The sequence below is a fragment of the Carcharodon carcharias genome, chromosome 4, assembly GCF_017639515.1.
Source record: "Carcharodon carcharias isolate sCarCar2 chromosome 4, sCarCar2.pri, whole genome shotgun sequence".
Taxonomy (NCBI): Eukaryota; Metazoa; Chordata; class Chondrichthyes; order Lamniformes; family Lamnidae; genus Carcharodon; species Carcharodon carcharias.
The window spans coordinates 186,410,371-186,423,495 of record NC_054470.1 but is presented as its reverse complement, the minus strand read 5'-3'; the positions used below and the strand labels follow the sequence as shown (position 1 = coordinate 186,423,495).

At 41.5% G+C, this 13,125-nt stretch overlaps 1 protein-coding gene across 3 annotated transcripts in view; it reads right to left on the bottom strand.

Moving 5' to 3' along the window:
* Positions 1-6,439: 6,439 nt before the first annotated feature.
* The window catches only part of sh3rf1 (SH3 domain containing ring finger 1), a 192,868-nt gene continuing 186,182 nt past the window's right edge, over positions 6,440-13,125 (bottom strand). For all 3 annotated transcript variants that reach the window (XM_041187064.1, XM_041187065.1, XM_041187066.1), the window contains one exon: positions 6,440-7,250. In XM_041187064.1, the coding sequence (XP_041042998.1) occupies positions 7,082-7,250 (169 nt within the window). In that variant the 3' untranslated portion in view covers positions 6,440-7,081. The remainder of the gene's footprint in view (positions 7,251-13,125) is intronic.

Here is a 13,125-nt window from a genome sequence, read left to right as displayed (position 1 = left end):
AATGAGAGACAAGGGTCTGAATCAGAGACAAGGGTCTGAATCCGAGACAAGAGTGTTGCTATTTGAAACAAGCAAACAGATGGCAAATCTGGTCACCTGAATAGGTAGATAAAGTACAGAAAAGCAAATTGCTGCAGATGTTCAAAATCTGAAATAAAATGCTGCAAAACACTCAATAGGACAGGCAACATTTATGGAGAATGAAAAACAGAGTTAAAGTTGCAAGTCGATGACCTTTCATCAGCACTGAAAGATGTCAAGGATTTAACCATTTTTAAAGCGGGTTCAGAGACAGGGGAAAAGGGGGAAGGGCAAAGAACAAAAAGGAGAAGTCTGTGATAGAATAGACAGCAGGAGAATCAAATGACAAAAAGGGATGAAGGTAGAAGGGAAGACACTTGTGACAGTGCAAGTGTGATTTGGCAAAATTTTATTGGTTTTAATATGAATCAAATTTGTTCCAATTTATTTTATGTTACAGGAATGTTTTAATTACAGTGCCTCAACATCTCTAAATTCAAATTATCAGATAAAACTATCGATATCATCCCCTCCTTTGCTTCGAGCGAGCTTCTCGATTGAACAATCATTCAGAGTTAGCTGTGTATGGTGGGAATATACCCTCCTTGCACACTGAATTCAACGTAATAATTGCACCTTAATATAAATTCATCCAAAGCCTCATCCAAATAAGCAAAGCTCCGTAGATGCGACCACAAGAAGGTAAGGTTAGACTGGGTCACTCTAACGAGGAGGAAACACTGACCACAAAGCTTGGTCCAATGGACTCAGTCAGGGCCCGTGGATGGCTTGCTACAGAGCAAGAACACCAGGGTCACATCCCCTTGGAATCTGGTGGAAAGGATAATTTGAGTGTAGCATTAAGAAGACCTCCTGATCCAATGCGTGCAACAAAGCACTTATAATGGAGGCAAATCTATCATTCTCAACACTGAGTAAAACGACAGATTTATTACATGAGCAGTATTGTGCGTTGAAGAGTTTTCAGCAATAAATTACCTCTTTGTCACACTGTCATTAATTGAGCAATGCACAGCAAACAACTGAGTCCCGAGCCAGTGGCAACAACTAAACTTGAACATCATTCCTCGAATGTAGGAATGATCCCTCCCAGTATTGTTGCCAAAAGACAGGCAAAATTAGAACTCCCTACATTGGGAACAAGATCTCAATCAGTCTTTCGGATGAGACATTGAGCAAGACCACAAGTGTTCTTTCGGATGGTGCTATTCAAAGAAGAGCAGAGGAGTTCTCCCCTCTGTCATCGCTCATACTTATTCCTCAACTAACATCATTAAAAGTGATTATCTGGTCATTATCACATTGCCATTTCTGGGCACTTGCAGTGCACAAATTAGTTGCCACATTCCTTATGGTACAACATGGACTACGCTTCAAATGTACTTCATTGCTTGCTAAAGCGCTTTCGGGCACCTGAAGATTTTGAAAGGCACCTCATAAATGCAAGGATTTTCTTTCTTTCAAACTGGATCAGAAGCTATTATATTTCTCCAGCATAATCAAGGTGAGGCACCTTACTTCAGGGCCAGCATGTCTCCTCAGGCATTCTCAAGTCAGGTGTAGAATTGGTAAAATACGCTGTGAACCTCCCTCTGACCTGTTCCACCAATCAGCATGTCCTCCAGGGCACCCCTGTGCTATTTTGCTTACCAGCTATCCTTGTGATCCCACAGAGATATTGCCAAGTCAATGCTAAATTATGGCTAGGTAGGTTGGCGCACTGGCACCATGTCCACAAGGAACTGGGTTGACAGCAGTGAGATTATTACAGGCAGAAACCTCAAACAGCCCAGGTGGATGCTAGAAGTAAGTGTGTGACTGCACCAATTCTTACTCTGCCCCTGAGCAAAGCAAAAGAACAAGGTGCATTTTTATAGCTCTTTTCAAAGCCTCAGAACTTCCCAAGGCACTTTTACAGCCGCTGAGATTGTGCTGAAGTGAAGTAATCTATGAAATGCTGCAAGCAATTTGCAAAGAGCCCATTCCCATAAACAGCAATCCAATAATATCCAGATAATCATTTTAATAATATTGACTGAGAGATACATATTGCCAAGGACACTGGAAGAAATCCCAGCTTTTCTCCAAATTGGGTCTTTTATGATGATACCCTGAGAGGTACTGAGCCAGAGTTGACACCTGATCACTAATAGACACCTTGTGTGCAAATGAAATGTTAGAAACACAAGGAAGTGACATGCGTAATTTTCACAGAATCATCAATGTCAATTAATCTCTCTATTTTGTAATCAGATTACCCCAATTATATGTATATCTCCTAATCACCTTTGCTAACTCAGAGACAGAAGGTGATGGGTTCAAATTCCACTTCTGAGACTTGAATCCATAATCCAGACTCTCACTCCAGTGCAGCACTGTGGCAGTGCTGCACTCAGAGGTGTGGTCTTTTCGACAAGACCTCAGGTGGACGTAAATGATCCCACGACACCATTTTGAAGAAGAGCAGCAAAGTGCAAAGCAAATATCGTAGCTGAATAAGTCAAAAGCTGGATGTTATCTGAGAACACAATAATATAGAGGGTCAGCAGAAACTACACAGCTTCATCCAGTTCTAAAGATTTAAAAATACTAAGCACTTTCTCGTACCTCTCATTCCTATTCTCTGCCATTGGAATATAAACAGAAGTAAATAGACTTCCTTTGCTGAAAACATTTGATTAAATGTCACAGAGAACAAGAAAACAGCAACATAGTTGTAACAGTAGCTGTAAACAGTAATAATACAGCACAGGTGGCCATTAGGCGATTATGTCCATGCTAGCTCTCTGCTACAGCAACTCAGCAAGTACCACTCCTCCACCCTTTCTCTATAGCCCTGCAAATCTTCTTTCTTCAGATAATTATCCAATACCCCTTTGAAAACCACGATTGAATCAGCCTCCACCACACACACTGGCAGTGTATTCCAGATCCTAACCACTCACTGCTTAAGAAAAAAATTATCTTCATTGCCTTTGAATCTTTTGCCAATCACCTTAAATCTATGAGCTCTGGTTCTCAACCCTTCTGCTGATAGGAACAGTTTCTGTATACCTACTCTGTCTAGGCCTCTCTTCATTTTGAACACCTCCATCTAAATCTCTTCTCAGTCTTCTCCCCTCTAAGGAGGGCCGAGCTTCTTCAATCTATCCACGTAACTGAAGTCCCTCATTCCCAGAATCATTCTTGCAAATCTTTCCTGGACTCTAGAAAGCCTTCATATAGTTCCTAAAGTGCAGCACCAAGAATTGGACATAAAACTCCAACTGAAGCCCAACCCTTTATGAAGTTTATAAAACTCCCTTGCTTTTGTACTCTGTGCCTTTATTTACAAAGCCCAGATTCTGCATGCCTTCTGTAACATTCGATAAGGCAAACAATGCAAATTGTGAATAAGTCCTTCCAACAGCTTTTGGAGCAAAGGAATTGCATCCACAGAGGGCTAAAGAAAGCAGCAGTGTAATGCAAATCCAGTAGCAGAAAGAAATTTGTAATAAAACATTTTTGGAAGTACCTGGCAACTGACATGCTCCTGGTCACATATTACAAGATCTGCACATATCAGATTTGATCACAAGAACAATGCAGGTCATCTTCCACACTCCAAAGGTCTCTTGATACGTGCACAGGAGAACAAGGAGTTTCTGAGCTCTGGTACACCTGCATGTAACAAATGCCGTCACACCCTTTGGAGCTCTGCCCTTTCTCTATCTGGTTAGCTTGTTTACACAACTTGATCAACTTTAACCGATACAGTTATAGCATCCCATTTACTTCTGATTTATTTTGTTTTTGCCCCATTGACCCAGTCATCGACAGGAACTGGGTTCAATGAATTTTAAAATTGCACTTATGTTGCCTGTATTGACCCGTCAGAGGATGAAGGCTTCCTTGAGTTAAGCTCTCCTCTCATGTTGAGTACTGTTGGCCTTTGGAACATGGTAATGTTATGGGAAGTTTTAATCCAATTCAACCATCAGGGAACTTGTTGGGATCATTGCAATGTTGGTTTTACCCTGTGCCTGATTTTTACTCCTCGTTGAAGTCAGTATTGGGTTGGTGTAAATGCAGCTTTCCATGCAATTTGGTGGATTTCCCGCCTGGTGAGAAGTGCATGAAGGCTACAAGTGTTCACTCTACTCAAATTACTACTAAAACTGCCTGCATTTACATAAGGCTTTTTGTGTCCTAAAACACGCTCCAAAGCGCTCAAGGGGATGCATAATTATTAACAATGTGCCTCAAAGGAGGAGACATTAGAACAGGCGATCAAAGCTTGGTCAAAGAGGTGAGATTTAAGGATTATTTTAAGGGAAGAATGAGGTAGTGAGGTGGAGAGATTCGGGGAGGGAATTTCAGAACTTAGGGTCTAGGCAGCTGAAAGTAGAGTCCATGCTTTCATGGGTCTACGATTCCCTGAGCCTGGGGCTAGTTTTATTATGGAACACAACACATGGAGAGTGAGAGAGACTCCTACATCTCTTAATTCCATAACAAACAAAGTGGCAACTATGACTGCTGAGTGAGAGGATAGGTATGTGAGTACTCCCCAGGACTGTATCAATATTTGGAAGGTACAACCTCTCAATTTGAAAAACACGCAATGATACAGAACAGGAGGTTATTCAGCCTATCACTGACTAGATTAGACAAATTCAGCCGTAAATAAACTGTAGCTCTGGATAAAGAATTGTAATGCCCCTGGAGATTTAAAACAAGACAAACCAATGTGTTGTGCATTCCCAAACACGTATCCTACACAAAAACACACTGAAAGCATCCAGCAAACTGGATGTCCAACAGTACGAAGATGGAGTTTCTTTCTCAGTTTTACTGAGAGAATGGTAGCCCAAAAGAAAAATGATCCCATCTTTCATCTCCCAAAAGTCAGGAAAATCTGTATATCGTGTATAGCAAAACTTTCCACTTTGACAGCTAACAAGAAGTGTAAAACTGGCGTGACTGTGCATTCGTATTATACACATGCAAGCATGTGTATGTTGTGTGCGTGTGTGTGTGTGCACGCACGAAACATTCTCTCAGAACATGCGGAGGAAATGGTAAGTGCATTAACATCACATACTTACTAAGTGGTGGTGCTTTATTTATGAGATAGACAAGTCAAGACAAACCCACAAGCCCACATTTGAGATTTGAAAAATCCTACACTTCAGGTTTTAGATTTGATTTACTGCTCCCTAGTAATATTTAAGGTTACTCTGTGAAACACCAGAATCTATCAAGACATAGCTTCAATCTGCTGCAGGGGAGTACTGATGCTAGTTTCTCCAGCCACGGCAATTTTCACACATCTAAAAAGAAAAATCCAGGTTAAGATATGTAACATTTAATTTCATTCACGTACACAAACAGTTTTTTTTGTGAGTATGTCTCTTAAGGAATCATAAGAGAAAGGTTGGTCGCATCATTATATTTCAAGGACATTTTGTGTCCATTATAATAAGGTGCAGGCCATGTGGAAAAAGATGTGCTTAAATGTTTAAAGCAGGCCGCTAACCTACTCAGTGCTGTACCAACATGGTGCCAGAAGAACCTGCAGGTTGCTGCACCCCCCCCACCCCCCCATCCCCCCACCACCACTGCAATGTAGGTTTGAAGACCTGGAACCAAATGATTCTGGCCAGTACCACATCTCAGGTCCAAAACATTCAGGCACAGCACTGGGAGACAAGCCCGAGTCAATAGAGGAGACTGGGCCCAAAACAATCTAAGCTGAAGACTGTAATGAAGAGAGAATTTTGAAATAAAGAAAAGTGGTAAGTGGTCCTGCGCTATTGCAGATGGCCAAGCAGTATTGGTATCAGGTTCTGAGCTGTACGCCTAAGGTCAGGTCTTGGATAGCGAGCTGGGAGCTGTGGGTTCAAAAGGCGTCCATGTAGCCATTTAGAATATAGGCAGCTTGCACAGCTTGAACTACTGCATGGGGGCCATGAGCAAGGTACAGCAGGCCACTGGTTTACTGCACTTCAATAAGTTAAAAATCAATTTTTATTATCCCATGGGCTAACCAGGTCGTAAAAGGGCTTTTTGGGAATAGCTTGGCCACCCTGTCCACTTTTTCCGTGCAAGCCACAAACAGTTGGCCTTGGTCATAATCAGACATGCTTTGAATGGCAGGGGGAATTAAGAACGGGTGGTTACAGAGTGGAGACTTCCTCTCCTTCATAAATTTGTTTTCCAGTCTTACACTACCACTTCACAGTTTCCTTCTTGAGGTTTTCTTAATGTCATGACTATCTTTGGGGGCCCTCCGTACAAAACTACAAAGCAAGTTCTTAAACCTCTGCAATTTACAGTTCAGGTCAACACCATTACAAACCCACACCAGCCACAACACGCAGAACCACCATAGAACATTACAAGACCGTACAAGCTCTTGATAACAATTTTTTATAAATTCATTAAACCAGCAATCAGTAACGGAATTAAATGGGATGTGTGTAGAAGAGGTACTATGTCGAACTGAAGCATGAGGAGAGAATCCAGCTTCCCCTCTCAGATAATAACACTTATAAATTATCACAACTTTCAACATTTGACATTATAGAACTTTCACTTTACATGATGAATCAAGGACTAAAAAAAACTCTAATCCAATAAGTTACAAAGTTTTGTCTTAATTACAGCCTCTTTGTAAACAGTTGATTTCATTACGTTGCCAGACAATAGCTCGGGTGCTTGTGATTCAGTGAAGAGGGAAAAAAGTAGCTGATGACAGACTGAATGACAGTGAAAGGCACAGACTGAATCTTAAAGAATCACACAAGCTGTACACGCCGGGAGTCGTGTCACTGGTGAACATTCACTGTGCTGTTGCTGTACCTCTGGAAACTCAACACACAAAACAAGAAATCCAAGCAGCTAATACCTTCTGACAGAAGAATACAAATGGAGTCTTATATCTCCATTTCAGCTCTTGGTAGGAATATTCTGCTAAATAACCGGTGCTTTAGATTGTTGTGTGTGCTTCATGAACTTCTCGGTTGTAGATGGCGTGCATGTGCTTTATAAAGGGTCCTCAGATGCTCTCCACGAAGCTGCCAGGGAAGAGTCCGGTTTTTCCGTTCCGCTGCAGGGTGCCCTTGAACCAGCCGTCCTCACGCTTCTTGTGCACAAATACAATGTCGCCATCTTTTAGCTCCAGCTCAGCATCACTTTGCGGGGGATAGGATACGACAACTCTGTACCTGTTTGAAAAGAAACATATATCACTAGCAAGGCCTCAGCTGAAGCAGTGTGTTAAATTTTGAGCACCACATTTCAGGAAGGGTGTCAAGATCTTGGAGAGGGTACAGAATAGAATTGTACCAGGGATGAGAGATTTAAGTTACATAGATAGACAGGGAGAAGCTGCAGTTATTCTCCTCAAAGAGAAGGGTAAAGGGGTATTTTATAGAGAAGTTAAAATCATGAATTATTTCGATACAGTAAATAAGGAGAAACTGTTTCCAGCTTCCAATAGTCAGAGAACACATGTTTAAAGTGACTGGCAAATGAACCAAAAGTAATATGAGGAAACTTTGTTTAAATTATACAGCGAGTTATGGTGATGTGGAAAGCACTGCCTGAAAGGATGGCGGAAGCAGATTCAATAATAATTTCCCAAAAGGGCTTTGAAATATTTAGAAATAAGGGGAATGAAGGAGGTTGTGGGGCTAATTGGATAGCTCTGCCAAAGAGCCAGAACAGGCAGGATGGACCAAATGGCCTCCTTTTGCACTGTATCATTCCATGATTCTGAAATGAGGCAGTTCAGCTATTGGACACCCCTGTTTTAGAAGGGCAGCAACCATGTTGTGGTTCAGTTGGCGAGCGTTTAACAGTCAAATGGCTGAGAGTTTATGCTCCACTCCAGGACTTAAGCCCAAAATCTAGGCTGACACTTCTGTGCGGTACTGAGAGAGATTTGAAGATGAGCAGGGGAATTTTTTTTCCCACTTCCTGGCTGATATTTAACTCTCAACCAACACCTAAAACAGGTTACCCGGTCATTTTCTGATGTGGGACCTTGATGTTTGCAAATTGGCTGCCATGTTTCCTACTTTACAACATTACACTTCTAAAAGTACTTCATTGGTTAAAAAGTGCTTTGGGGCATAATGAGATCATGAAAGGTGCTATATAAATGCAAGTCCTTCTTTCTATAAATACAGAGCAACATTGTGATATCAACATGTAGCTGGGCCAAAGCCTGTGTGATCTCCTTAACAAGAGAATCATTTTCCGCACTACTTTTTTTACCTGATTGGCCATGGGGGATTTCTCTTATCTATTTGCCTCTTCCAGGAGATTATATGGTAGGACATTATGTTCTAGACATTATGTTCTGTGTCTTGATTGCCAAGATAGCCTTTTGCTGCCTGTCGATCGATGTATTGATAGGTATATGCCTCTTTAATGCTACAAGGTCTAAGTGATAGGTAAACACTAGACGAACTCAAAGATATCAGACACGGTAGCTCCATTATTACACACTCGCATAGACTCCGTACCTTCCAAGATGTCACCTTTGGTCTTTTGTACTGTTTTTTATTCTTTCATAGGAACACAGGATTTAGGAGCTGGAGTAGGCCATTTGGCCCTTTGAGCTTGCTCCACCATTCAATAAGATCATGGCTGATCTGAATGTGGTCTCAGTTTCACTTTCCTGTCTGCCCCTTTAACCCTTGTCCATCTAAAATCTACCTAACTCAGGCTTGAATAAATTCAACAACCCAACCTCCACTGCTCTTCTGGAGAAGAGAATTCCACATACGAATAACCCACTGAGAGAAAACATTTCTCCTCATCTCAGTGTTAAAAGGGAGACCCCTTATTCTTAAGCTGTTTTCCCTACTTCTAGTCTCTCCAACATGTGGTAACATGCTCTTGGTATCTACCCTGTCAAGTCCCCTTAGGATCTTCCCTGTTTCAGTAAGATCACCTCTCATTCTTCTAAACTCCAGTGGGTATAGGCCCAACCTGTTCAATCTTTCTTCATAGGATAAGCCCTTCATCCCAGGAATGAGTCAAGTGAACCTTCTCCATACTGCTTCTAATGCAATTATATCTTTTTACAAATAAGGAAGCCAAAACTGTAAACGATGCTCCTTACATGATCTCACCAAGGCTCTGTACAGCTGCAGTAAAACTTCCCTACTTTTAAATTGCAATCCTCTTGCAAAAAATGCCAACATTCCATCTGCTTTCTTAGACCCTTGCTGTACCTTGTTTTCATGGGATGTAGGCATCGCTGCCAAAACCAACATTTGTTGCCCATCCCTAATTGCCCTTGAACTAAGTGGCTTGCTAGGCCATTTCAGAGGGCAGTTAAGAATCAACCCCATTGTTGTGGGTCTGGAGTCACATGTAGGGCAGGTCTAGGTAAGGACAGCAGATTTCCTCCCCTAAAAGACATTGGTGAACTAAATGAGCTTTTGTAAAAATTGATGATAGACATCATGTTCACTATTACTGAGACTAGCTTTATATTCCAGATTTATTAGTCTAGTGACATTAGTGCTACACCACCATCTGTCTCCCCTTATTATTTTTGTAAAATCTCTTGCTTTCTCAAACGTAACTCAAATTGTCACCAGGCAGAGTTTGACATCTTGCATGTGACAGTAAAAAAAACCCCATGCTCTCAGAAAGACTATATGGGAGTTGAGATTATTAATGGTTTTCAGGGGTTTAGTTTTAGGTTGCAATATTTTACAACAGGCTGTAACTGGTGACTCTGATTTCCTATGTCTAGATGAATCAAATTTCAATACTCGGAATTTTTTTCAGCTACTGTTTCACACCACACATCCTGCGATTTTAACCATTCCTACATGGCAAATGTAAACTAACCATTTTGTAATTAATCAATCAATGCATGGGGTAAAGAAATCCCCAAGCATGGGCCCATCTTAGAAACAGCAAAATAATGCACTGTCTGACTCAACAGTAACTTTCAGAAAGGAATTGGACAAATACTTGAAAAAGGAGAAATTTTCAGGAAAGTGGGGAAAGAGCAGGCTTTAATGGGAACAATTCGATTGCTTTACCGAAGGGCAGAATGTCCTCATTCTGCTGTTTGTATCCATGAATGTAATATTACAGCCTCAGAAATTGGCTTGTCATCAAGCTGTTTGCAATGAAAAGGTGCAGAAAAGCACACGTTTTTACAACCACATTAACCTGGACAGGTTTGGGAGGACGAAAGATCAATACGAGCATGCTGATGTTTAGATCAAAGGAAAATCGGGAAGACCTGCAGCACTCCAGTTTCCCAGGTCGCTTGCCTCACAATATTCTAGGCACATGAAGGAAATTATCAATTAGCAGCCGGCAAGCAATCTGCAGCCTTGTTAGCACTAGGTTCTCCCCACCTGCTCCTGTTGCAGCTGGGATGCGTTAAAGGCAACCTCAATTCAATCAGTCCCGGAGCAAAACCACACAGAACATTTCCAATTAAATGGCACTTTCTAGACTAAATAAGCTATTTTAAAGACCATGCAAATAAGGTTATACTTTATGCCGCTTAATTTCACTGTGCCTCATTAGTCTCCCGTCTGTTTTCTTGCACTTTAATAGCATGCCAAATAAAAACTGGTCTTTACCAACTTTCTCCAAATTTACCCTCGTTCTTGAGCTTCAATTGTTTTTTTGTCTGCAGACCTTCTTCCACGGGCTGTTTTTAAAAAAGCCGTAAAATACCTGAAGCCACCTTCCGCAACCCTCACCCTCCCCACCCCAGCCCAGGTCTTTAAAATCAATAAAAACTGACATTAAATGATCCTCAATTACAATTTTACCACTTTATAAAAGTACCTCCAATAAAAGTACCCACTTTGTCAATTGCCCAACTGGTAAATTCCAATATGATTAAAAAGGTGCAAAATATTGCACTCACATACTGGAAGTACCAATCAAGGTCAAAATGGTTCATGGTTTATTGAAAAGCACGGTTTCTCTGTCTTTCTTTCAGATGAGACGCCAAACCAAGGCCCTGCCTCGGCTAGATGTAAAAGATCCCGTGGTACTAATTTGTAGAGCAAATGAGTTCTCCCTAGTGTGATGGCCAATATTTATTATTCAGCCAAAATCACAAAATTGAGAAATTATCTGATCATTATCACATTGCTGTCTATGCAACCTTGCCATGTGCAAATTCATTGCTGCATTTTCCACATTACAACAGTGGCTACTTTGGGTGGCTATGAAGTGTTTTGGAACATCCTCTTGTGAAAGGTGCTGTGTAAATGCAAATTTTCCTTTCTCTTTCCAACCACATTGCTTTTGGCTCTGCCGCTCATTGTCCCTGTCTGGTGAGGCACATCACAATGTTAGCACACTCGCAAGCAGCACTCAAGCAGAGGTCTCAGCCAGTCTGTTCCCATGGTAACCCTTAGCTGAAGCAAAATAAAACAAAGTTATTTGGCTTCGCAGTTGCTGCTTTTCTAATATGTCACGTGCTCAAGATTAAAGTTTAAAAAAAAGTAAAAATGTAAATAAATAACATCTACAATGTTCCAAATGCACTCCACAACTTTTCTTGAGAAAACCTCATGCAAGGTACCTTCATAGAGAAAGACTTGCATCAATTAGTGGCAACCAATTTGCTCGAACTGAACACAGCGCTCCAAACAGAGAATGAACAAAGCTCTCTTCAGGGGAGACTGTGGCATAGCGGTAATGTTGCTGGACTAGTAATCCAGAGGCCAGGTTAATGTTTTGGGGGCAAGGGTTCAAATCACACCATGGCAGCTGGAGGAATTTGAATTCAAATAATAATCTGGAGTGGGGGAGAAAAAGCAGCTTGTCTCAGTACTGGTGACCATGAAACTGTTGTTGATTGTCTTAAAAACGCATCTGGTTCACTAATGCCCTTCAGGGAAGGAAATCTGCTGTCTTTACCTGGTCTGGCCTACACATGATTCATGACCCACAGCAATGTGGTTGACTCTTAAATGCCCTCTGAAATAGTGTGGCAAGCCACTCAGTTCAAGGAAAATTAGGGTCAATGCTGACCTTACCAATGATGTTGATATCCCAGGAAGGAATAAGTTTTAAAAAACTGAAATATCATTTCCCCCTTTTTCTACTCCAGTCATCTTGAAATCAGGTGAATATTCCATTAGCCTTTCTGATTAATTTCTGTATATTTAATAAGACCATAAGATGTAGGGCAGAAGCAGACCATTCAGCCCATCGAGGCTGCTCTGCCATTCAATGACATCACGGCTGACAATCCTCAACTCCACTTTCCATAAAACCATAAGGCATTGGAGCAGAAATCAGGCCATTCGGCCCATCAAATCTGCTCCACCATTCAATCATGGCTGATAAGTTTCTCAACCCCATTCTCCCGCCTTCTCCTGTAACCTTTGATCCCCTTACCAATCAAGAACCTATCTATCTCGGTCTTAAATACACTCAAAGACCTGGCCTCCACAGCCTTCTGTGGCAATGAATTCCATAGATTCACCACTCTCTGGCTAAAGAAGTTTCTCCTCATCTCTGTTCTAAAAGGTCTTCCCTTTACTCTGAGGCTGTGCCCTCAGGTCCTAGTCTCTCCTACTAATGGAAACATCTTCCCCACGTCCACTCTATCCAGGCCTTTCAGTATTCTGTAAGTTTCAATCAGATCCCCCCTCATCCTTCTAAACTCCATCGAGTATAGACCCACAGTCCTCAAACGTTCTTCATATATTAAGCCTTTCATTCCTGGGATTGTTCTCGTGAACCTCCTCTGGACCCTCTCCAGGGCCAGCACATCCTTCCTGAGATACAGGGCCCAAAATTGCTCACAATATTCTAAATGTGGTCTGACCAGAGCCTTATAAAGCCTCAGCAGCACATCCCTGCTTTTATATTCTAGTCCTCTCAAAATAAATGCCAACATTGCATTTGCCTTCCAACTACCGACTCAACGTGCAAGTTAACCTTAAGACAATCCTGGACTAGGACTCCCAAGTCCCTTTGCACTCCACATTTCTGAATTCTCTCCCCAGTTAGAAAACAGTCTATGTCTCTATTCTTCCTACCAAAGTGCATGACCTCACACTTCCCCACGTTATATTTCATCTGCCACTT